Source organism: Oryzias melastigma, unplaced genomic scaffold (assembly GCF_002922805.2).
Source record: "Oryzias melastigma strain HK-1 unplaced genomic scaffold, ASM292280v2 sc00251, whole genome shotgun sequence".
NCBI lineage: Eukaryota > Metazoa > Chordata > Actinopteri > Beloniformes > Adrianichthyidae > Oryzias > Oryzias melastigma.
The window spans coordinates 244,229-271,037 of NW_023416891.1; the positions used below are offsets into that span (position 1 = coordinate 244,229).

Here is a 26,809-nt window from a genome sequence, read left to right on the forward strand (position 1 = left end):
TTCAAAATCACTAGTATTGACTTGTTTTAGCAACAATCCCCTTGTGGTAACTTGGTGAACTTCAGATGTGTGATTTTGTTTCCACATCAGCTTCCATCTGGAAGTTATATAGTTACTACAAGTGTTGTGAGGTTATTTTATTTTATAATGACAAAAAGCATCATCTTTTCTTTCTTTGGGTTCAGAGTAAAAGTATTATTTCAGCATTTTCTGCTTTCCCTTTGAATGTTATTAGCAAACATATTCTTAATCACAAATGTTTACCTTTGTTGTCCCTTTTTGTTTGGTCTCTGCAGTTTGAAGGCGCATCTGGAACATACGACAATGTTCTCAAGTACCTAAACATCGTATTCACCATCTTTTTCTTTATGGAGTCGGTCCTAAAGATCATTGCTTTTGGGCCTCTGGTAAGAACTGCACACATGAAGCATTCCTCTCACAGTGAGGAACACAAACAAACCAACAAGCCTCACCTTGGTGAAGAACCATCCATTCCATAGGTTGCATTGTTTCACCTCATCAGTTATTCATAACGCAGGTTATTTTAGTAGACAGATCTAGAGCATGTTCTCCTCCTGTCCCTGAAAAACCCTGAGCATAAAAGTGTTGCTGAGCCTTCCTTTTGAAGTGTCTCCATGGTTAAGGAGCCAAACGTCTCTCTGCTGCCCCCTAGTTTACCTTTTCAAAGGATGCAACTGCTTCTCATCAGACTCTTCTCTCTTTCAGAATTACTTCAGAGACGCCTGGAACGTTTTTGATTTTGTGTCTGTCATTGGGAGCATTACTGACATATTAGTAACAGAGTTTTGGGTAAGTTCTGTTGGGACCAAAAATATGCTTGCATTTTTATATGAATTTAAGTCTGATTTGCTGAAGAAGTTATTCTAGTTTTTCAAATTAAGTGCATCTAAACCAGGAGGAAAGACGTTTAAAAATATATATTTTTAACTATTTTAAATTATCTTTATCAAAAGCTTTTGTGTAAGACATTGTCGAAAATGCAACTAAATCTATGGAGTAGAAGTTTATTTTAAAGATTTTGCCTTTATGTCTACTAGGTGATAACAATGGAACAAAAAAAAGGACATTTTTGTTAGTTTGTGTCATTGGTTTTTATAAACAAAAAACAGGAGGATTCAGGTCAGAATGAATGAAGAAAGAAATTTCCTGACTTTAAGAGATATTTTGTTTAACCAAACAGAGTAGAAGTGCAGGCCCTGGAGGGCTGCTGGATCTTCATCATCATTTTATTGAGGATCAAACTCGTTTTGGTGTTGGCTGTTGTTTTGCTGTTGTTTTGTGTTTTAAAAACATTATTTCAAAGTGTAATTTAGTGTTTTTGGTATTATGGGAGCCATTCTTTGGTGGAATTCAGATCTATTCAGCCCTCTCTTTGCTGTCCTCCTCTTGCACTTTGCATAATATCTTTTGTCTCATAAAATCCACGTCTTCTTACTTTTTCTTCCATTTTTTTCCCGATTGGGCCTAACTAAAATACAAGTAAATATACACATTTCCAAAGTTTAGTGGTGTTTGCAGAAGATTCAGGAAACTGTTTTAAATACAAGGTTCTTTGAAGTTCCTTAACTTAAGCTTGTTATGCACATGTTTAAATACAATTAGCAAAAAGCTCTACTAAAGCGTCGGTAATCACTAGGGGTGTATATTGGCAAGAGTCTCGATACAATAAATATCCCGATATGTGTCTCACGATACAATACATATCGCGATATATCCCAAGCCTGTACCAGATAAAAAAATTTCACTTTTTTTAAGAGTATCACTTAGAAAGAAAACTCTACCTGAATATTAAAACATTTTTCATTGTAATAAAATGGCAAAACTAATTTTATTTAAGGATCAGAACATTAAGTACTGCATCTGTATCTCATATACGAGTTGCTTTTGCCCACAAATTCATTGTGCTTTTTCTTTTGGTAAATTAAGAAATATTTGTTTTAAGGGTATAATCAATACTGTTTGATTTTTACATCAAAATATTTTTCAGTATAAAAAAAAAATAGAATGAATGTATTTTAACCAATAAGGTTCTAAAAGCTGCTCAGAGTCTCAGTGTGCAGCGCTGTTGGGGGGTTTAGATAGAAAACACGAGTCGGACTATGAAGGATGTTCATAAATAATTAATTAGATATCGTCTTGTCAGCATTTAAAATCAATACAAGTATTGCCTGATCCAATATCACGATGTATCGCCTAATCCGTTCCCCCCTACACCCCTAGTCTCCATGTCTTATGAGATCATTCAGGCGACTCAATTTGATGACTCGCTGTCCTGCATTAGACAGAGGAAGGAAAAAGTCAAATAAAACTACAGGAGTTTTGATATTGTCTCAATATGAGGAAGAAAAAATATCATAAAGTTCAGGAGAATTAAATTCTCCTCCATGTTGGACTCTATACACTGATCATGTGATCAAGGACCAAGCTGAGTTCCTGATTGGTTGACGCAACGCAAATTCTTCCCCAAAGCTCAGACATTTGAACTTGTGTGTCAGGATTTTTGCTGCCCTACACTCAAATCACATCGCAGGACTGGACGCATGAACCACGTTCAGTGTGAACGTAGGAAAGCTCACCTGATGCTCAGACTTCTGAATGGTGTAAAAGTTTGTGGTTTGATTGTTTTTTTTCTCTGTTGAATTAAAGTGAGGGATGCACTGTACTGGAGCTGGAATCAAAGAGGGGCTGAATGCACTGTTGTGATGTTGTTTGATGATGTTTGTATTGATTCGCTCTTCCTCTTCTATCTCTTTACATGCTTTCTTTTAAATCTCTCTCCCTCCCATTCCCTCCTCCTTCTTAAAAAAAAAATACATCCAATCGAAATGCACTATGAAATCCTTCATCTTGTTCCCCATCCGTGCTGCGCCATGACATGTGGTGGTGGTGCTGTGATGATGAAAATGGTGGTGACGGTGTGTGTTTGGCCCCATGATCCTGCCCCCTCCCCCAAATAAAACACCACCGAAAACCGCCGCCTGCTCCTCAAAAATCTCTTTAACCCTTTACCTCCAACCTTAAAAAAACTATCAATCCTCCATTCATCCCTCTACATCTCCGCACATGTAGAATCTGGTTGGTTTGTAATTTATCTCTCAAAGCTTCCTGCTGCATCCTCATTGGCCATGCGGTCCGCTGTTTCACGTCTTCGCCTCACCCACTCCTTCCTGTCCAGCCTCTGCCCAAAGTGCATGCACTTTTTGAATGTGACCTTTCAGTTATAATTATTTTTATGACTAAATAATTATATTCCCAAATAACCCTTTTATCGTGTTAGAAAACGAGTTCAAGTAAGGACAGTTTTACTACTGAGCCTTCACAATATCTACAGATGTCACCTCTTGTTAAACCCAAGATGGTCACATCTGTTTTGTTCCTCCTCCAAACAACCCAGTTAAAGGACAAAAGTTGAAAACTTTTGTCAAAGTTTTGGATTTCATTGTGAGTACAGCCTTAACCCCAATCCTGTCAACGCCTAACCCTACCTAACCTTAACCTTTCCTCGATTACACCTATAAGCTCCTAATTGAACCAGCAGTATGTATAGGATTTCTCCACGTTATAGTTAAATGGTCTGACAGGTCGGGGGTCAAACCAGTGGTGGTGGTGGTGATGACAAGGTAAAACATGCAAGCACACATACACAAGTAACTACAACTTCAACCCACCAACCAGCAGGGATATGAACCTTTCTTTTAAATTTTGAATTTCTCTTAAGATCAAACTTCCAATTGATCCAACAAAATTTTTAAAACTTAGTATCTATGCAGCTCATGTGAGTTATCTGTTCTATCTGCATGAAGACATTTTGTTATATATTAAACTGGTGACCCCTGTGACAGACTGGCGACCTGTCCACGGTAAACCCTGCCTTCGCCCATCAGTAACCGGGTTAAGCAACCCAAAAGGGACAAAAGCGGACAAGAAAATGAATGAATGAATGGATGAATGAATGGATGAATGAATAAACTCGTGACCAGACTTATCATCATTAGAATGATGACTGTATTCGCAAGAACCACAAACCGATTTAAAAGGAGCATTTAAGCTTTAGTCAGATGGTAACTGGTTGTGAGCGAAAAATGAGGAGGATCTGGCGGCAGAAAGGATGGCAGCTGAAAGTCGTTAACCAGAAGGGAGTCCTGGAAAACCCTCCCCCGGGCACATTTTGGTCAAGACAGTCTGAAATAGTCGGTGGCGCTAACAGAAATCTTTTTTTGGTTATTTAACCTTTAAACCTTTACAAACTGAGGTGTTTTTGTCAAAACCTAGTGCGCTCTTTGACATACCATAACTCCTTACACGATCAATGTGAATTACTGGTCTGCAGTGAAATGTGGTTTAGCGCTGGTAAGCAACAGTACAAAGCGGCTTTTCACAGATAACACGTAACCAATATCCATCCATCCATCTTCTTGACCGCTTTGTCCCTCTCGGGGTCGCGGGGGTGCCGGAGCCTATCCCGGCTACTGAAGGGCGAAGGCGGGGTACACCCTGGACAGGTCGCCAGTCTGTCGCAGGGCCTCAATCACACACCCATCCACTCTCACATTCACACCTAGGGACAATTTAGAGTCACCAATTAACCTATGAAGCATGTTTTTGGACGGTGGGAGGAAGCCGGAGTCCCCGGTGAAAACCCACGCATGCACGGGGAGAACATGCAAACTCCACACAGAAAGGTCCCAGCTGGGAGTCGAACCGGGGCCTTCTCGCTGTGAGGCGAGAGCGCTAACCACTTGCGCCACCGTGCAGCCCGACGTAACCAATATAACTTTTTTTATTATTTGCTATATTTTTTAATTTATTACTTGTCAATATCCTATATTATAGATTTATTAAAGTATTACTTCATTCATTCATTCATCTTCTTGGCCGCTTTGTCCCTTTCGGGGTCGCGGGGGTGCCGGAGCCTAACCCGGCTGCCGATGGGCGAAGGCGGGGTTCACCCTGGAGAGGTCGCCAGTCTGTCGCAGAACGTATTACTTGTAATTATTAATGTATTTAGTCAATTTCATAAAGGTTTTTTTTCTTTATGCAACTTTTTTTTGTCTTTTTGTGGTGCCACAACAAATTAATTTATCCTTTGTGATATGAATAAAGTTCAATTCAATTCAATATGAAGTAATTTTATATCGGTATTCACATCGGGGTTAACACAAGCTAACTGCAGTCAAACAAAAACATTGGTCTGGAGCTAAAACTCCAAAACTCCTTAACAGTTTTACAAATCTAAACACTTTTGTGAATATCCTTTAATAAAGCGTTTACCCTCTTTTGACACATTTTAAGCTGATCATTAACACTAAAAAAAGGTTTAAATAAAAGCGTCGACAACTGAAATCTTCCTGGAATTTCTGCTTCTGGCTAATGATTGTCAGCTGCCATCTTGCCTGCTGCCACCAGATCCTCTTGGGAAAAATGGGAAAACCTGTAAGGGGTGGGCAGGTGGCCCACACAAAATAATAAAGTTGTTGACCAATTGGTAAGCTCGTAGAGTAAAAATGTTCATGCACATTTTTCTACGGGCATGCTCTGAGCGACGAGTCGTAGCGACCACTTATACAAGACATAAAGGTAAAGTGAAGGTGAAATAGGGGAGATGCAGGAATATCTTACAGGTTTTTCATTTTGTCAAACACCTCCAAATCCTGAGCACTGTGCAGGGAGCCCATTAGTGCTGTTCAAGTCATAGGTGCTGCTGGAATTCTAGAAATTAGACAGAGTGTGGTGTGTGCATCATTTGTGCACGGTCAGTGACTAGAGTGTTGCATTTGGGCACCTTAAGACAACATTATCATAAGTGTGTGTAGCTTACAGCCACTGAAATACTTCACGATGCTCAACAATGGTCCATTCCATTTTCATGACATCTCTTAAGGTGGTCATACAGTTAAGGAAGTAGCCTACGCATACAAAATACAAACACATTTTCTCTCAACTTTCTGTCTTTTTATGAGTTCAATTTATGCAGAAATCATATTAGTCAATTACATAAAGAAAAAAATAACTTCCTTTTAAGAAAATATGTAATTTAAATAGAATGTAATTTCTGTGCATATAAAACCTTAGAAACGACAAGATCACAAAGGGAAAAATGAACAATCAAGAGTTTTATCATTAACAGAAAGTAGGTTTAACATGAGACTCTGATTTCTTTTGTAAGTGTTTAGTCAAACTTCCTCACAGACGCTTTCTAACACAATACAAGGGTTCATAGAATTCTTGAACGATTTTACACGATTGTTGGGACATTCTTCTATCTCAGGTTTAATACAAGTTTAAAACAAAGATCTCCAAAGAGTAGAAAGTCTCAGATGAACCTTTTTTATTATTTAATGTAGTCTTTACAGAAAATTGTAAAAAATTATTTTTTTTTAAATGATCCTGCACATTTTTATGCTCTTAAGTAGAAACTAGAGCAATTGCTTAAGCTAAAATGTTTTGATTAGTTCTGAAGTCGACTGCTTGAATATCCCACTCTAGTGGGATTTCTGCACTGAAGGTTGTCTTTGACTTTTTACATTTTGGAAATCTGTTTTTCTCTGTTTACAGATTTTCAGGTACTTTTTGCATGCAGCTATAATAAAAGTGCAAGTTTTCTTTCAATTCCTTTGATAACAGCAGAGACACTTTAAGTTTCTTTGTGAAATATAAGACCCATGCTTTTGATGCAACTGAATAAAGAATGATGGAGTCGGAGTTTCTAAACTCTGGTCTGCATGTAGACCAGGTCTGTTGAAATCCAGTGTCCTGCCATCCCTGCACCTTTCCCAGCCCATCCTCCCCCCATGCTCCCTGTCCCTGTCTGTGCTTGCTTGCTCACCAGCAATCAGTGCATTTGGTTAAAAAAAAAAAGTCTCTTTTGTACAAGATTGGATGATGACCTTTAAATCTTTGAGTTCTCATTTTCAGTTTTTAAAAACTTTCCTTCTGTCTTTATCTCCTTGTGTTTACTGTATGCTGCAACCTTTTTATCCTTCTTTTCCTCTTCTTTTCCTCTACTCCGTCCGCTGTCGGTTGATTTTTTTTTTGTTGTTTTTTTTCGAGTTCATTTATTTTTACGGTAAAGGAAGTAAGGCAAACTTATCGTTCTGTTGCCAAAACTGACAGGACTCTCACTGTGGTGTTGCAGAACAATTTCATCAACCTGAGCTTCCTGAGGCTGTTCCGAGCGGCCCGCCTCATCAAGCTCTTGAGGCAGGGCGAGACCATCCGCATCCTCCTCTGGACGTTTGTCCAGTCTTTCAAGGTAACGACCCATCACAAAAAAGACATTTCTAAGTTACTTCCATTTCTAATGTTCAGATCCTCCAGAATAGGAATAATTCGTCTAGAAAAAATCGTTCTAAGGCTGTTTTATGTTTTTCATTTCATTATTTTTATGTGCCTTTTCTTAATTGTTCACTAATCTTTGCCTTCGTAGGCTCTACCATACGTATGTCTACTCATCGCCATGCTGTTCTTCATCTATGCCATCATCGGCATGCAGGTAAGCATCATGTGGGAATCTACTTCCATCTGAGAGCCTTCACACTGCAAAACACGCAACCTTGAATATAGAAAAATGTTCTTATCAATAAAGTTTTTTCAATAGCAAAATAATCTTAGTTTAAGAAAACATGACTAATCAGTAGATTTTGTTTCTAAAAATAAAAATTCTTGATTAGACTATTGTTCTTAAGATTTTTTTGTTTATTTTAAGAAAAGGTTTCAAATTTTTTGAATTTTTGACTTAATTTAGGTGGCCCGTTTGTGCAGAAAAAGCCCTTAATTATCAGAATATTGTGAGCAAAGACACATTTTTGTACTGATGATAGGAGCATTTTATCTGATCCTCAAGAAAATGTGGCATAAAGTTTACATTTTCATAACAGTTTTATAATATTCTCATAGCTCTGCTTTTTTTCCATTTGTCTCCTAAAGGAGCCATTTGTCTCAGTCTAAAATGTAAAAACTTTGTAACAAAATAAGCACATATGGCCTCAACATTCTAATTTATTGAGTGAACAAATAAATCTTGTGACGTCCTTTCAGAAACAACAAAGCTGACTAATACTTTGAGAGTCACCAGATCTTCTAGAACAGGGGTGTCAAACTAATTTTGGTTCAGGGGCCACATTTAACCCGTCGGATCTCAAGTGGGTCAGACCTGTAACATAATGGCAAAATAACTTATGGTCAACTTTTTTATCTGCAGCTTTGTTTTTGTTTTTTTCTCAGTTGAAAAAATGCCTCAACCAACCTAGTAGCCAAATCCCTTATTGCTATTATTTTTAGAGCTATTATAATTATCTTTTTCACAACGACTTTTTAGTAATTGTCGTGTCACTTCTGATTAATTTTATGGCAACTGAACAGTAGTTGCAGGGAAACCTATCGTACCCAGATGTGGCACCCAAAGAAATGCTATTTATTTCTTGATTTCTTGTTATTTCTTGCGTTTTTTTCTTTTCTCCCCCTAGTGGCAGAATTGCACATTGTGGCCATTTATTTAAATGACCATAACTCTCCACAGGAATGGGCTAGAAACTTGCTTTTTTTCCAACAACCTTATATTTTTTCCCTTCATGACTGGGCTGGTTGTGGCCCACGGGCCGTATGTTTGACAACCCTGCTCTAGGTGTAACAGCTTACATTTTTAAGGAATCTGCATATAAAGAAGAAAATGAAATTCACTGAATTGACAGCTCAAATTCAGAACTTGTTCTGCCCCTTAGTCTCAAAGATCAAGCTGAACAACACAAAGAAAAGCTGTGATTCCAGACTCTAAAATGTAAAGATAATCCTCATAAAAGACTTCATCACATGCATCTAGAAAGGGTGCTGAGGGTTTTTGGGTTGTCCGGGCCTGTGGAGGGCCGTAGACAGGAGGGACTGCATCTTAAAGGGAGTGCAGGTAGCTCCTTTCATAAGGGACGTTATGAAAATGAAACATACAATTATGTGTTGTAAGTGTGAAGTATTTGATGAAAGGTTCAGGGTTAACTAAAGCCAAAATAACGATCTAAAAAACCAAACAAAAGACTGGAAAAATCAGGTTAGGGGAGAAAATGCCGGTTTTCTCCTCCCCCTTAACTAAACACAAACTACGGAGCATTAAACTGGGCAGAGCAGTCGGTTATTTGTGTCAGGGGGCCCAACCCCAGAGCACAAAACGGCCAGCCATCCAGCAACAGAACCAGGATGAAAGCTCCACTGAACAATAAGAGCACTGGCTCTGCCAAAACAGAGCTGAACCCAAGCCAAGAACCGAAAAGAACTCTGAAAGTCCAGTAATATGATCTCTCCCGCGAGAGCATCAGTGGATGGGTTTGGTTTTAGGGTAACACTCAGAAAAACAATGATAATTCCAATAGTCAAGGGTTACACAGGCATGGATCTGTTCTTCATCACATTCACACTTGGCCAAACCCTGAAGCTTCGTTCACACCGCCCTCAGCAACACACGTTCAAGCTGCAACTTTTAACAAAAAGTTTATTTAAACATATATCAATCAGAATCAGAACACCTTGTTTTTCCCAGAGTTTAATCTGTGTTCAAAACTTGCGTTCATGCATAGTTATACAAGTTTCTACGACCATTTTTGAGCTTTAAGTACACAACATGTGGCCATTGAATGCACATTGAAAATTAAACCAGGTCAAACTTTGACCAAATTTGGTAGTGACGTATGGATGACGTCCCCTTTAGTCACAGAAGTGCCAACTGTTTGAAAATTGATCATGGAGGAGAAATAATTACAGTTTGTGCAGAATTCTGTAACACTAAGTCTTTCTTAATCAGAAGAGAGCTGGGAGGTCAAAAAGTTTGAAGCAAGATTCATGACATTTCACATCAACCCTCTTCCAACTGTAGGAGGCAGACATGAGCTAGTAAACAGTAGAAAAAGCAGAAAGTGGAAGAAGCCCCTCCATGTTTGTCCAGTGTGAACACCGTGGAGTAAGCGTGCGTTCAAGAACACACATTTAGCACGTTCCCTCTCATTTCTGTCAAACATTATAAAAAAACATAAACATCCCCGACATTTTCTTTTGTTCTTTCTATGCGAGTTGTAAATGCTGAGTCGGCTCATCCTTTTTCTCCTGCAGTTGTTTGGAAACATAGCTCTTGACGAAGAAGAGGAGAGCGCCATCAGTGAGCACAACAACTTCAGAACCTTCATCATGGCCCTCATGCTGCTCTTCAGGTATCAGCTTTTACAGAGATGGCCTTCCTGACACAACCCTGCTTTTTTTATCCAGGCTGGGGACAGGCACAGGGAGACCCACACTTAAGCCTACTTGTGGCTACATAACCTCTTTATCTTTAAAGTAGTCAAATATATTTAGAAATGTTTTCAAATTTTTCAGAAATGAGTTTTGAGAATGTTCCATCACTCCTCTGTCTTCTCTGTGAAGGAGCGCTACAGGAGAGGCGTGGCATGAGATCATGTTGGCTTGCCTCGGAGAACAGAAGTGCGATCCAGATTCGGGGAATGAAGGAAAGAAGGAATGCGGCAGCACCTTTGCCTACACCTACTTTGTCTCCTTCATCTTCCTTTGCTCATTTTTGGTGAGAAAAAGAACTTTGTAATAAATACATTTCCACATCAAATGAGAGCTTCTTTTTGGACTGCAGTTAAGCTGCTTTCCACTTTGCGGAAAAATGTGTATTTGTCTTCAATCAGATGTTGAATCTTTTTGTGGCTGTCATCATGGACAACTTCGAGTACCTGACTAGAGACTCATCCATCCTGGGGCCGCATCATCTAGACGAGTATGTAAGGATTTGGGCTGAGTACGACCCCGCCGCCTGGTGAGTGGCACGCGCACACGTCAGCTGGCTTGGTTTTTTTTTTGTTGGTGTTTTCTTTTCAGGGAATTTGTTTTTTATGTAAAGACACCTGAAATGAAGGTGAACAGAAATGTAATTTAAAATAACATACGGTAGATTAAAGACTTGCATGAATGGTTACTCCTAACTGATGATCTTCTCTCCCGTCCCCAAACGGGGCAAAGAGCTCATCCAGGAAGTGTGATGGTGAAACAGGATCTGCGTGTCAAAATAAGAGTCAGAGCTGGGCTGTTTCCCTGAACGATTTGTACTGCAATACCTCCCCTTCCTTTTTTTCCTTTGTCTTTTGTGCATAAAAGAATAGTTATTCTTTTTTCTGTTATTAAATTCTCCCTTCTTCTCTACTTCTTATCTCTTCTTCCACTCACATTCTGTTTTATTTTCTCTTTTATTCTGTGTCCCCTTACCTAACTCCCCCTCCTTGTATTTTTCTTGCAGCGGGCGCATACATTATAAGGATATGTACAGTTTATTGAGAGTTATCTCCCCTCCTCTGGGTCTTGGCAAGAAATGCCCACATAGGGTGGCCTGCAAGGTTTGGACCAAATTCCTAAAGCACAAATCTAAACGCAACCTGCTCGCCTTTAAGAGACTGGAATGAATGTTTCTCTATATCACTTTTAAGATAAATTATTATTTTCTTCAACCTTTTGATTTCCATCGGTCTGGTTTCTTTGTTGGGGTGTGCATTATTCTCTGTTTCCAAGCACATTTCACTATTAAATTGTTTTGTTTTTTGGGGGAGTTGGGTTGATGGAAGATTTTTTTTTCTTTTTTTTATGCATTCTGACATGAAAATGAGAATGTTTGGAATAATGCAGAAGTGTACACATAGACACGCACATTTGCGCACACTGGTTGCGGTGTGTGAAGCATGAAGTGGTGCATATGCTCTTGTCTTCTGAATGAATGCTGGAAAATAGACACTAATGTGTTTGATTGAGTCAAATTAACAGAACACAGTAGAGCTTGCTACCATCTAATTTTGCTTGGGCGGAAAATGGTCAAGCCAAGTGCATTGATATTGTTTGGGGTTTGGGTGAGGGACGTTGGTTCCATCCAGAGGCAAATGCAGAGGGAGTTTGGTCAGAACATCACTATCCTTCACACTGAACCCTAAAGGTCCTAATTAAGCCGTCACGTCTCACATTTAATTTTTCATCTACTGCAAGCGTTTGGCAACAAGTGTGCTAAGCTGTGTGAATGATGCATTCACAAGGATATTATTAGCTACTTTGAGCGTAGAGGCTATTTTAATTAATCTTGTAGTGAATCTTAGCTCTACCCCTTAGCCTTTAGTTGTGGGTTCATGAGTAGGGGTGTTAGAGGTTTAGGAAAAAAGTAGAGCTAATAGAAAAGTTACTTAGATGACAAAAATAAAGATCACAAAAGCAATACTTAATTTACCTTGTACTAATAAATTATTTTTAAAAAAATCATTGTGCATTCTATATCAAATATCATGAAGTTACAGTTACTGCTGAGGTTGGTTAGGCCTTATGGTTGGGTTCACGCTGGACGCAAATTTTTCTGCGATGGTCGACAGGTGCTTCTGCTAGAGCTTTTTTTTTATTTTTGCCATCATTGGTTAGTTAGTAGTTATCAAGTTACCAAGTAGTTAGTATGCCAACACTTCTTTAATTTATCTGTTGTTGAGACACACATACAAAAGTGTGTGTTGTATGTTAATTTCCATCCCTACAGTCTGTTTAGATACAGAAATATGATCGCATTTGTCAATCGCAGTGTTTTATTGTTTAAAATTGGTTATACTTTGAAAATAAACTTGATTTTCTCATGTATCTTGATGTAACTTCCTGCCAGAATTGACGCAGATTGTTCTTGGCTCGCGCACGAAATAGACAGACGATCCGCTGCACGGCGTGAGCCGTCCGCAGAGGACCGTGGCGCTCTACGCCTGATGTGAGCCATACCATAGGTTAACAAGGGCGTCAAATGAAAGTGACCACTATCACTTTGCGGCGCTTCTGCGTCCAGTGTGAACCAGGCGTTAGTCACTGCTATCCTTACGACTGAATACAGGGTGTCTATAGGTTAAAAATAAGAACACAGGTGACCCAGTCCACACAAAATATCCAGTTCCTAGACCACTAAGTGAGCCCGCAGAGCAAAAACGTTCATGCACACACTCTCACTCCCAACTCGTCACATGTGGACGTTTGGTTAAGGACCCTCCACGTCAAAAATTGACATTTAGGTTGTCCCCAACTCGTCATTGTTTGACGCACTAGCTGTTCCCATTAAATCATGAGTCCCCAACCTTGGGGCCGCAAACCAGAACTGGTCCAGTACTGGGACGCAGTGCGCACCAGTACCCTAACCTAGTACCGGTACCCTAACCCGGCACCAGCTCGGGCCTCGTACCGGTTCGGTTTCTTTACCCCGTCCAGCGCCGGGTTAGGGTATGACTACAGGGTTTGGGTACTGGTATTGTACACGTCCCGAGGACTAGTCTGTGTCTATTTCCGCATCTGGTACCGTGTCCGGTAGCACATTTGGTGCCGCATCCAGTACCGCATCCTGAGGATTGCAGACCCTTGGTTTTACGAACAGCCTGCACGTCAATAAACGACAAGTTGGGGACACCCAAAACCCAAAAAGGGGTCTTTAACCACACGTCAATATGTGACGACTCGGGGATGAGAATGTGTTGGTTCAAGTGATAAATGTGCACCGACTGTCGGAATTTAGGAAATGAAACAATCGGTGTAGTTTTTGTTGGCATCCTAAAGGGTCTCACAAACCACCTTTACATCCTGCATTGTCAGTAAAGGACATTACTAATGACTAAAGTGTGGCACAAGGACACTGTCTGATAGTGTCAACCGTACATCACAAGTGCGTACAACTTGCATTATCCTTGCAGACACTTCATAATACACTTACCACATTCACAACAATTGCACAATTGAGCGACACCCTCTACGACCCTTCACGGACTCACCCAAAAAGCTGCAGCACACATATGGGTCAACCTCACATACAGGTAGATGTGACTTAGGCTTGAGTACGGCCTACGAGAAGAAGTGATGGAAAAACAAAAGCAGCAGCTAATTTTGTTAGCCCATTAATAGTGTATGGAAAATAGTCTAGTATTCTCACTACACTATTAGTTCAGATGAGACTTTTTCTTGTCTAATTGAATAGACAGTGCTTACACTGCACAACATTTATGACACTAATTTTCTAATTCATTGTTTGATCCATTTCGTAGTCTGTTTGAATTCAGATTGTAGCTAAACTGCACCAGGATTCATTTGCGAGTCCACGTTTTCCAGTAGAGTGCATTTGTTTGGTCCTCATGAACTTTCATATTTGACAATTGAAGTGTACTAAACAAAAAAAATGTTAAATGGAGAAACTCCCTCATCAACAATGACAGACCATGACAATTTCTCATGCATCAGGAAGGGCATCCGGCGTAAAAACTCTGCCAAATCACTGATGCGAAACAGTGGGTGCTGTTACGCTGTGGCGACCCCGAAAGGGATAAGCCGAAAGTGAACTACTAGTTTTGACCTACCTTAACTCTTTGACCATTTATGCAACCAACGTGAATCAGCTCATTCTGGCGGGAAGAAAACCAAGTTTCATTTCATTTGCACCACAAATGTAAAGTGTTGCATATGGAGGTAAAGACATTTTTCTCTGTGAGAGAATTAGCGAATTTAAGTTTCTTATGTTAGCACTTCACTACTGTAAAGTATTGCACATCAGCACAAAACTGCTTTTCTCCCCTTCAAAATCCACTGGAATTACATTAATTACATAAACAGTTGAAGAGTTATGCTAGTCGAAAAGATGCCAAAACTTGAACTAAAGCTCTGCTTTTAAATGGTTCATTAAAAAAAAAAATAGCTATACCACTATTATGTTATATAGGTATCTAAAAGAAATTGGTGCTGCTTAAATGAAAGTATGTCATCTAGTACCCCAACTTTAAAAGCTAAGGGTTAGCGTTAAGCTAATTGGTAGAGCGAATAGAGCTGAGATTTTCTTTGATTCTTTATTTAACCATTACTTGGAGTATAGAATCATGTGATTTTTCATGTTCTGCCCTAAATAATTATTATTTTGTCGAAAAGCTTAGAAAAACACAGTTAACAGAGGGGTTTAATGTAAAATTCCTTTCAGCCTGTGTGTGGTTGTGACAGTAGCCTGGTGTGTTGGCACACTGACTCTAAAGAGTCTCTGTTAACTAGCTAAATGACTTTAAGAAGTTGACCAAACTTGCTCTGTTTCTGTCTCTGGAGTAGAAGGACAGAAAAAAAAACATGAGGCAAGGGGAGTTTAGGACAAAGGAGATGCCGTGTCCACCAGGTCCCTCTTCATAACTGTTTGTGCTGCCAGATGCTGTTAGAAATGTAGTGCAAAATCACAAGATGCTCCAAAGGAAACCTGAAAAGGGCGTGCATTTCTGTTAGTTTTCTGTTCACAATGTGTCATCAGATCATGAACATCTGGACACACAGCTGTTTGCGGAGGCTCCAGGTGGACACACAGCGTCTTCAGGGAAGATCCACTGACTCACCTCTGTGATCTGGTTGGCAGTGGCGCTCTTCTTTGCCCACCAGTAGCCCCGAAAACAGTTCAATTTGAGTTCAGGAAATCAACACAATCCCAATTTCCCTTCATACTTCATAGAGTATTAGGTATTGGCTAACTAAAATCGTTTGAACCCTCCCAAATCCGTCTCCTCCCCCCTGAAGATATTCCTGACCAGAGGTTACATAACAACCCCCGCCCCCTTTCGTTCTCTATCATTCTCTTCCTTTCTCTTGTTCTCTCACCACAGCAACCACGTATCAAAACAATAACCTCTGTTTATTTGTCCCCCCTCCCTCCTTTCCTTTGTCGGTTTGCTTTTCTTTCTCCTCGTGTCTTGACTCCCAAACACACCTGTGTGCGTCCGCCCCGCCCTTCCTCCCTGTCCCCGCCCCCTCACTGCTTTGATTTCTCCCATTTTTCCGTCGTCCGTCTTTGTTTTGTCTGTTGACCTGTGGGTGTTGAATGCGCACGTGGTTTACGTGCGTGCGTGTGTGTGTTTGGGTGTGTGTTTTGTGGCCACGCCAGCGGCCGGATCACTTACACAGACATGTATCAGATGCTAAGACACATGTGTCCGCCGCTAGGCCTCGGGAAGAGGTGTCCCGCCCGGGTCGCCTATAAGGTAGACTCGCTCCCCACCTTCCCCCTCCACCTCCCTCAACCACCACCTCTCCCTCCTCCACTACTACTACTACTACTCCTGTCCTCTTCACCTTCCAATCCCATTCCCACACCCCCACCTCTCCCAGTGGTGTTCTCTTCATTGTCTGTTAGTGGTGGTTGTGGTGGTGGTGAGCGGTGTCCTCTCTTCTTTCTCTCCGACCGCGGGGATGGAGGGATGGGCTTTTGTCGTGCAGTGAAGTGAAGTGATAGTCAGTACTCTTTTATTTCACCTGTGTCTTGCCGCAGAAGTAAGGGAACACAGGAGCTTCGCCAGTCCTTCTGCAACCTGCACGGATGCATGTGCGCACATGTAGACCTATACCAGCACTGTCAGGCCGCAGGCGGGACCACCCTACCAATACACTGATTTACTGACATAGCTCTAAAATCAAAGGTCACATTTTATAGAATACTGTATAAGCTGGGCCTCCGTTATACAAGATTAAAAAAAATATCCCAAAAATGCAAAGATGTATTCCCCTAGTCATATTTCTGTCCTATGAATTTAGGCTTGTGAGTGTATATAGGATTTAGCAAAAAGAGACTTTATTGGTTTGTACATAGAGAGAACTTCTAATGTTTTAAAGTGCAACAATGTGCTAACGATGCAGGTACAGAAGGACTGGCGAGGATCTCTGTCTTTAGTCCTCTGTGCCTCTTATTCCTGCGGATGACATCACAGAGCACACAGACACTCTCTGTTCTATACACGTGCACTCACTGACAATCATATATTAAAAAAAAAAGCCCTGTCACTTTGTTGGTATTTTTAATGAAACTCCAACATTATTGCCTTCTCTGGCATTCTGCCCTCCATGATTCAGTTTTGGTCAAGCTTTTACAGTGTTTGCTGTCTCTTTTTTTAACTTTTCTGTCTTTTCACTTTAGTTATTTTCCTTCCAACTGACATCCAGATTCAAAGATATCATCAGTAAAATCTTGTTTTAGTATATCAGAACAGTGGTGAAAAAAAACACAACCTACATTTTTTCCATTTTATTTACAGTGCAATCTGATTTTGAAGGAAGTTTTATTTTAGAGAACTCCTGGAGTCTCTCCACCACATTTGACGCATTCTTGAAGCATATCAAGTTGCTTGATCAGAAATGTATCCACTACATTCTTAAAGGGTAACCAAACAGGGAAGTTGGTGGTTGACTCAGGGTAAGAAAATCCAGTCTGTCTGACTCGAAAAGCACAGATGAATAAGAGTAATATAAAACATTACTATGGATTATCCGTTTAGTTTATAGCAGAGTGGCGACCCAGATTAAATGGTTTAGTGGGCTGTCTATGGCCCCTGGGCCGTAGTTTGCCCACCCCTGTACTAGGATGTTTCTAATAAAGATTGGCCCCATACAGGTCGGTCCATGTTTGGTATTAAACCGGCCGGTGGCCTGAAAAAGGTAGAATATTCAAACGGTATTCATTGATTTGTTGTGGAATATTTTTTGGAACAAAAAAAAAAAAAACACTCCATGCTGGGAATATCAGAAAACACTTCATGTCTTTGAAGTGGAACATGCGACATGAAGAGGTCTTAACGTGTTATTTAAAGGATTATAATAATCTCAAAACAAAAATATATTCTTTCTTTGAAGGCTTAAAATTAGTTTTACAAAACATCTCTGTACTATCATAAACAAAACCTTTTTAGTAGTATCTCTAATGGAAAAAAATAATATTAATAAACTGCATCCACTGCTTCTTGGTATATTTATATATATATCCTTTGAGAATATAAAACATTAATTTAAGTTCTTTTAATACAAAAACCCACTCCTTTAGCACCTTGATAACTCTAAAAGTCCTTTCAGGCAGTTCATAAAAGTTACTTTTTAGTTAATTGGAAGGCTGCAAACACAAGCAGCTCTGCTGTTGCTGCTATTTTACCCCCTGTGGCCTGCTTGACATATAACAATCTTGACGTGGTATTGAGAATGTCATATGGAGAAATTAGCTAGATTGAAACAATTTAACAGGTAAATTAAGCTTTGGCCTTTAAACTATTGTACATTAATAGCACAATAGTAAGACATTTCATAATAAGTCTATTTTAATCTTCAACCATGCCGATATCGTCACCTAATATGTCTAAGATACAGACAACTTTTCATGAATCTGGGTGTCAGTGTAATAGTTTTCTCTCTCTTGATCATTTCTTTCTGGGTTTTATTTTAGTTTATGATTTTCTGTCTTTCTGTCACTGCTCTTCATCTCTCTGCTCGTCTGTCAGCAGTCAGGAGGCGTTTCCATTCCTTCATTCCTCCTTCCATTGAAGCCCGGTCTGTCTCTGCTGCACTTCTCTGCTCTGTTTCTTCCTCTCTGTCAACACCGTCTTGTCAGGAGCCCCCATTGCATAACTCAGCCCTAATAACATTACAAACAGCACTTCTTTACACTGAAAGATGGTTTCCAAGCTTATTTAATCAACAAACACAGCAATACTGGTTAGGAAAGGTCTCTGATGTGTTGCTACACACCTTCTTAAACTGAACCCTAAGACTTTGTCAGTGTTGTTTTTAGTCTTCGTCCTTATCTCTTGTCGTGTTCTGTAGTTTTTAGACCTTTTTGTTTTCTGAATCCACACACAGACAGCTCTTCTCGCTGGTAACTTCTCTAGGCTCGTGTCTTCTTTGCCTTTTTCTCCTTTTAGTGTTTTCACTGTCTTTCTCTTCTTCTTCCCCATCTCACCCTTCCCCTTTTATCTGTAACTTCATCCCATGACTGAGCTCAGGTTTATATAGTTGAGCCTTACTAGGTATCTCTCTTCATAGAACCCCCTCCTCCCCTCACTCTTTGACCTTCAGGACTATAACCACAAAGCCTGGTTGTCCAAAAACGAACACGAAAAGAGAAAACAAAAAAAGATGATCTCTGTTTTATATTCTTTATGATTTGTTTTTCTTCTTTCAGGCAGTGCCACAGCTCAAATCCTTTTGAACTCTGACACCCACCTAAGACACTGCACCCGTTTGGCATTGAGAGAAATCTCGACCTAAAATGAAGTGCTTTTATATTGCTGTTCAATTTGGCCTTTTAAGGACTCGAGAATCTTCAAATACATAGAGGCCACCAAAAGACTTTGATGTGTCAATCAAGAAAAGTCAATCCTGTTGGATTGCGGATACTCTCATTGCGCGGATGCACAGCTGCCTGTTTTGTAAAAGTGGGTTTTGAGGGAAGTTGTGGAGTAGTGGGGCTGAATAAAAGGGAAGATCTGGGGCTTAGACACTTGGAGTGGAGTAAAGGCATGCTGCATGCTTGGTCTGCATGTGTGGGATTTTTCTCAGGGGTGTTGTGTGACGTTGCATGAAATATTTGTCGCATGGCTTTGATCGACACGGACACGCGCTGTGGATGTTGGCTGATGCCCTTGGCCCGCCTCACACTTGGCTTTGGGCATGCCCGACACTCGCACACTCTCAGGAACACGCCAGCATGCAAACTGTCTCAACCTCATGCCGTGCTTGCCATCGTGAGAGCCCAACGCTCATGTTCGTAGGTAAATCTGATGGATTCCTACTAGACAAGATAGGTATGGTTTGTTTCATCCTATCTGCTGGTTCCTCCATCTGTTTTACCTGTTGTAGACATCTGAAGACAGGGAACCTCCTAACAGGTAGGGGGAGCTCAATAGCAGGTGCCTTTGTTAAATATAACTGCAGCTGTCTCCTGAAAGAAACCAGAATACCCCCAGTGATACTGTTATTGTTTTCCAAGTCAACCTATTTTTGTCTTGCAAGGACTTCAATTAAGTGCTCTTGATTGCAGTCTGTGAAAATTGTGTGTTAATGGAAAAGCAGGGATGTTGTGGTGGGGGATGGGGTGGGTGTATGTGGACTGCCAAATATTGATATACTTGTATATGTGTGTATCAGCAAAGATGTGTAAATGCGTACATGCATTCACACATGCGGGGAACATGGGCACAGGTTGGGTCGGACGCCGTTTTGGCTCCGATTGTTCTTACTTGTCGTTCTCAGCTCTCACAGTTGCTTTGTAGCCTTGGTTAGCTGTGCTGTCTGGTAGAGTATCACTGGAAAAGCAGGAGACACTGACACGTCCCAGCTCGGGCAAATGCCTAGAAACAAGCACAACTGAATACCGAACACACAACTGCCTAACATCCCCGTAGCTCAGATTCACAGCTTTCTGGCTCTCGTCAATCTTTCCTAAAAGATAATAAACAAAATAGTCCAGATTAATCTGGACGGACTCAAACTGGCTGTTGTCTATGGAGCTCTCTCAACCCCAGCCCCTCTCCCCGTCCCCTTTCCCGTTTCCAAAGGTTCAGGGTACGTGCCTCTTGAAAGAGGGCGTCTTTTCTCATCCTCTCAACCTGACTGGTTCTTCACAGAGACTGCTGCGTATGGACCTACCTGTTGCCGACGACAACACGGTGCATTTTAACTCCACCCTTATGGCTCTGATCCGGACAGCTCTGGATATAAAAATTGCCAAGGGTATGATAAGAAGTATACATTTTCCTTTAACCCCAATCAACTTCATTTTATATGTAAAGGTGTCTTAATGTTCTCATTTTTTTCAACGAGACACTAACATGTTACTTGTTTGCTTTGGGTGAATGTGTCTACGTGTGAATGAATGAACGTTTTCGTTTGGGATTTTGTCACTGGTCTCTCTCTTTCGTTGGCCCTGGCTTGAATGTATATGATCCATATATGCTCAAACGACTGGTGCATGTCTGAAAACACGGACCGCCCAGGCGGTGCAGACAAGCACCAGATGGATGCAGAGCTAAGAAAAGAGATGATGGCTATCTGGCCAAATCTGTCCCAGAAGACACTGGACCTGCTGGTTACCCCACACAAGGGTAAGTTACAGGGGAATAGCTAACACTTGGCATAGTTGTGTATGTGTGTCCAATCACCAATCCACCAAGAGGACAGCTTCTACCAGCCGGTGTTGTTTACTGCTTTGCACCTCCTGATCAGACTGTACATACATATGGACGTTTAGTAACACATTCATCATTAGGACACTTTACTTTACAGATGGACCATCTCTGTTTACACACTTCAACAGTTGAACCACCCAGAGTTCTCTCTAATTTCAGCAGAAACTATGAAAGTTGGAGCCAAGACAGATCCAAGTCAATGCATCGTCCTGGCAGTCATTGCGGTTTTGGCTAGGATGTAACTAAAATCTATCTCTTTCTAAACTGAATAAACAAATGAACAAGTCATTCAGGGTTCCGCGAAATCTTTCGTTCCCTCACAGCTATGCAACTTTCTACAACCATTTTCAGACATTATATAAAAAACCGGCAGTCACTGATTGGTCACAAACTTTGGCCAATCATGGACCTGGATTTGGTCTTGGCGTATGCATGGCATCCCTTTTAATACACAGAAGTATCAGCTATTTGAAAACTGAAGATAAATTCATACTTGCAGTTTATTCCTGGCTTGATATATATCGTATTTTCCAGAGTATAAGTCGCGCCAGAGTAGAGCAAAAAATGTCTAATCAAGAAGAAGTAAACCAAATATAAGTTGTTCTGGAGTATAAGTTGCACTTCTGGAGAAAAAGTCTGATGTTTCAGAGCAAATCCACCAAGCTCAGCAAAACTAAAAAAAATACTGAAATAAATGCAACAATACTAATCTTTTGGTCTGCATAAGAAAACTACAGCGGTATGGTAGGCTCACCCAGGCGCGGGAGAAAATGAGGTGGAGATGGCGCTGCAGCAAAAGCCATTTCATATTCAAGTAGATCCTCATCAATCCTGGTCGCCACTTGGTATGAGGTAGTATAGATCAGACAGCTGGTCTTTAGATGAACTTTATTCAGCCAGTTTCTTTCATAGAACATGTCAGCAGTACACACAATACGCTTCTTTTCTTCTTCTTTTTCTCCTGTTGTATCTTATAACACCCCCTAGTGGTTGAATTAGAACACAACAACTCCCAACCTTGTTAGAAAAAAGCACAGTCCGACACTGCTTCATGTTAGCCACTTTAGCATATTCGCCAAAACCCTCCAGCTTGTAAGAAAAACATTAAAGTTTGACAGAGTGCCTTGTACCTCTCAAAACTGTGTCAACATCAGTAAACACAAACTGAAATAGTCCATAAATAATGAACTCCAGATCAGTGCACTGTTTTATTTTATTTTTTATTAAGGTTTATAGGCATGCCTTTTTAGTGTAGAAAATACTGTTATTAGATCATATTTAAAATGTGTTTTTTTTTATCTTAATTCAGCTCAAACAACACTTATTTACAAGCTCATTGTCCGTCTCCAGAGTACCACAAACATACACAATACTGATATTTCCACCCACCCAGTCCTCACTGTTATCAGGGGGTGCTTGCTATAGACGATCCTCTATAGAAGTCTTTTCACTACAGGAATATCTAACAGGCAGAAACACATGTATATGCTTGACTGTAGTTGCTAAGCTGAAAGGATGTGATTATGCCGGTGCATAACTGTACCAAAATGTGTTATTTAGTAATGCATGTTCAACAGTAACTTTAAAAGGTTTGGATACATGCATGACTGACTGAGATAATTGCACTTTATACTCAAAAGATTGATAAGTAAGATTGGTTAAAGTTCGAGGATTTGTAGCCATAAGGCACTTTCTTGACATGCACCGTCAGAACGTAGCTCAATATTTTTCTGACTTTAATGTGTTCCATCCAAACTCTGGAAAAACCTGTCCAGAGTTTTTAGAAAAAGACTGAGCTTCTGGTTCCTGGAGGTGTGTGGGGTGTCTGAAATGGTTACAGAATCCTCAGCGTTAACAAAATGATGATAGATCAATAGGAAAAATGCAAACGTTATGCAGAATATGAGCAGCATCTGCCTGTGAAAAGACTACAAGCTCAACTGTGTTGACAACTGTACAGTGTTGTGATGATGTATCTGTTTGTACCCCAGCAGTGGTGAGAATCTTTTTACATTTCCTTTTTATATATTAAAAAAAAATCTACAAATTATAATGTCAGAAAACAAAAGTGCCTTTTTTTCTTTCATATCGTCAAAACTTGTATTTTTTGAAGATAATTCTTCTTCTGCGTTACTGTCAGTACTGATATACACACACCTACAGTGCCCTCTAGTGGTTGTTAGTGGAAAAATAACAAACAAGTTTTTTAAAAAATCTTATATAAGTAGCACCCCCATTCAAACTATTCAAAAGCTACGACTTATACAGGCAATTATAATTTAACTGAGTCAGCAAAAAAAAAAAAGATCAAATAATATTAATTGACAAAATGTTACTGTAAAGCCAAACTCTTTACCCTCAAACTGAGTGTTTTTCAAGCATCCTCTCCACCATTGCTGGAGTACTGTGCATGCGATCTTGTATTTCTGTGAGTTTTGCGTACTGTCCCCCACTCCCATTTCCCCACGGCGCAGGGTCCCATCTCACCCGGTCTAATCTTCCAGGGTAACTTGTCATTTTTTCAGCAGCCACAGACTTGACAGTGGGCAAAATCTACGCTGCCATGATGATCATGGAATACTACAGGCAGAGCAAGACGAAAAAGCTGCAGGCCCTGCGAGAGGAACAGGTACCCCGCACCCCCAAAAGCATTCCTGCATCCCAGTGAAATCCCTGAAAGAGGAGGTGTTATGCTTTTCTGAAGGACTTTTCTCTGATTTTGGCCTTTTATCGTCCAATCAAAAGACATTTAAAACCGACAGAGGCCAGAAGCTTTAGAGTTTGGAGCATTTGCACTTCTGCATGACCCTTGATTATTTAATCCTTAATGCTCTGCTTGCTAAGAGCTGTCAAACTTTTACTTTTTCTAGCCAGACGGCAGGCTGTTCCACTGCTTGAAGTTTTCTTTGTGTTTCTTATGTCAGGGGTCTGCAACCTTTAATACAAAGAGAGCCATTCTGCCCTGTTTCTCCCTGATTTCTCCCTGCAACATTTAATTTGACACTTCTTTGCGCTCATATCATTGTAACTTTTAATATATATATATTTTTAATAGGCAATTTCTTTAAAAGTGAAAATGTTTTTTAACTTTTGAGGCTTTTTTTTTTTTTTTTATAAAACTCATCCTGTGCCACATAGGATCATCCCACTGAAGCTAACGTACTCCTATGAAAATTTTAAAGAATTGACATTTTTACTTGTTATTTATTGAGGCCAACGTTGTAGGGCGGTCACCCTTTCCCCTACTTACTACTGGCATTAACCTGACTTTATTTGATTTATGATTCAGCAGAAATATAGAATATACACATTTACTTCTTTAGAGTCTACCTACTGTATAGCTACTAAAACCTTTTTTTTTATTATAAAATATGATGTGCTTTAAACTCATAGCATAAAAAGCCATCACAGAAGATCAAACTTTTTACTAAAGTTTGGATAGGATTTGAAATCTCTGCATTTTGGAACACACGTGGCTTCTTGAGTTGGTGTAAGGTCAGCAGAGGTGTAAAAAAACAAAACAGTTTGTCTCACTGTTCTTGGAGCACCTCGGTCATTAATGTATTCTGACTTGTATTAAAAGACTCAGACAAACCTGTCGGGCACCAACAACCATGCTCCTGTTGCTTCACTCTGATTGGCCGATGAGAACATTGAGCTGTTGTACAATAAATAAAGTGACCAGTGATTGTAAATCAAATCAATAAGTAATTTTGAAAAGTCATGATTACTATCAATTCATGTTTCTTTATCCAGAGAGTCACATGTGGCCATGGAGCCTCAGGTTGCAGACCCCTGAATCTGTATGAATTTATTCGGGAAGGTTAGGGGCTATGACCGTTTACCTGGGGGGGTTGTTGCTATTGTCATTATCTAGGATGATTGTCAGTGCTCCTCTCCTCCTGTTAATGAATGCTTCTGAGATGCACTCGCTCCCACTAAGTGACTATTTGGGGGACACATCTCTCCACTCTTCTGGTAGCTCCTGGTGTCACACAATGAGTGTAAACCTGCTCACGCAAAACAAATGAGTTTGACTGATTTCAGATGTGTGGTTTTTCATTTTGCCCAACAAAGGAGTGCTTTGGAGAATGGAGGGTATGTTTGTCCCGCTTTATTTTGGTAAAACTACGGCAACAAAAAAAGAAAAAGTGTGCAAACAGTGTGTCTTGGTGTGTTCTGCAATGCAACCTGTGTGACTGAACTGCGCAGACAGTTCAACACCAGCTCCCTCAACATCAGCAGAGCACATGTTCTCCATGTGTATCCGTCTGCTCTTCCTGACCTTCGATCTCATTTTCTGTTTCCATTCTGTCCATTTTGAAGGAGGAATCCACCAAGATTAAGAATCTAGCTGAAAACCGCTTGCATGTTGCGTGAAATAATAATATTTGATCAAATAATTTGAAAAGAAATAAGGAAGTAGGACAATAAGCCATGTGACTTTCTATCACAAAAATGAAGAACGAAGGCAGAATCTTATTGAAGGGTGGATTCTTTCTTTTACACCTCGCTGGATAAGCACGTCTGTCCGTCCGCCATGTGTCGCTCATGACAAATGACAACTTTGATCTTTGCTGTTATTGTGCCTCCCAGATTTTTCTTTCTCTTCCTTTTGTCTGACAGTCTTTTGTGATTTCATTGTGTTGGAGTTTATTGTGTGCAGTCTTTTTGTCGCATCCCCGTCCCCGCCATGAGCTCCGTTTGTCCCTCCGGGAGGGGGCGACACCTGGTTCGGGTTGATTTTCGCCAAACTGGTGAAGCCATCGTGCGGTGTCTCCGGTCTGTGGTCATACATCAGTGTGTGATGGCTGCTGGGGGGATGTTGAGTGGAGGTTTTTGTCGTTGTTTGGGTCATCAAAGCATACATGAACTCATGTGAAAAAGACGATTTTCTTTTTTTTTCTAAAGCCACTGCTAAATCGATCTTCATTAGACAGGGTTCATTAGGGGTCAACATTCCACTCATATGTTTAGTCTGTAATTCAGTTATATGAATTGATGACTCAAATTTGAGCTGTTTTACTCAGTTTAGCTGCTAGAATTAAGTTAATTTCGTGAACAGTTGGAGAGTTGCAATAGTCAAAAGAACGTCAACACTAGAGCTGAAACTCTTGTGTAAAAGAGTTAAAAGGAAAGATAGGACAAAATAAAAAGAAGAAGTAAAATCCTTACAAACTCATCTTTTAGTACCTCCAGTTCCACTGAGAGGTCCAGATCGGACCGGACCGGTACGGTATTATGAGCGTTTCCATTATAAAATGGACCCATTAGGCCAGACCGATTTCATGGTTCATGGAAAACGGGCGGAGTTACTGTTGTCACATGATGCAGAAAGGTTTTACGACAACAGTAAGCGTCCGACCAGCACTTTTCCCGACTCAAGATCCAAACCAAAAGTTCTGCCTGCTTTTTGGCATGCTTTGTATACCTGTATTAAAGGGGGACATTTATTGGGGGAACGCTGCATACAAAATACCATAACCCAAATATGAAAAGGAGCTGATGCACGACCTCCATTGTTGCTATAATTGCACTGTTATGACGCACAGCTACGTCATCAGCCTTGATGGTCCAACGCTCAATGGAAACGCTCATTTGAATTGCCCGGACCATTCTGAACCGACCAGGAGTGGACCGGTCCGGTGTGGACCGCTCATTTGAATCGAGGCGTGGTCCTGTTTCCTCTCTAATGAGAACACAATCAGCTTCAGACACACATATAGACACAAAACACACAAAGATAGTTAGGTGAATATTAGGGATGCCACTATTCTCAGTTTAAAACCAAACTGTCT

The 26,809-nt window shown here is 40.4% G+C and overlaps 1 protein-coding gene across 20 annotated transcripts in view; it reads left to right on the top strand.

The window, feature by feature from the left end:
• Positions 1-26,809, top strand: part of cacna1ab (calcium channel, voltage-dependent, P/Q type, alpha 1A subunit, b) — a 162,560-nt gene that overhangs the window by 113,526 nt on the left and 22,225 nt on the right. For 9 of the 20 annotated variants that reach the window (XM_036210818.1, XM_036210814.1, XM_036210822.1 and 6 more), the window contains 12 exons: positions 297-407; positions 727-810; positions 7,157-7,273; positions 7,448-7,513; positions 10,114-10,211; positions 10,423-10,576; positions 10,692-10,819; positions 11,297-11,393; positions 20,451-20,556; positions 20,820-20,927; positions 23,537-23,640; positions 25,089-25,109. In XM_036210818.1, coding sequence (XP_036066711.1) covers positions 297-407; positions 727-810; positions 7,157-7,273; positions 7,448-7,513; positions 10,114-10,211; positions 10,423-10,576; positions 10,692-10,819; positions 11,297-11,393; positions 20,451-20,556; positions 20,820-20,927; positions 23,537-23,640; positions 25,089-25,109 — 1,194 coding nt within the window. Of the gene's footprint in view, positions 1-296; positions 408-726; positions 811-7,156; positions 7,274-7,447; positions 7,514-10,113; positions 10,212-10,422; positions 10,577-10,691; positions 10,820-11,296; positions 11,394-15,952; positions 16,050-20,450; positions 20,557-20,819; positions 20,928-23,536; positions 23,641-25,088; positions 25,110-26,809 lie in introns of all 20 variants that reach the window. The other 11 variants (XM_036210815.1, XM_036210820.1, XM_036210827.1 and 8 more) reach the window with 6 other exon arrangements.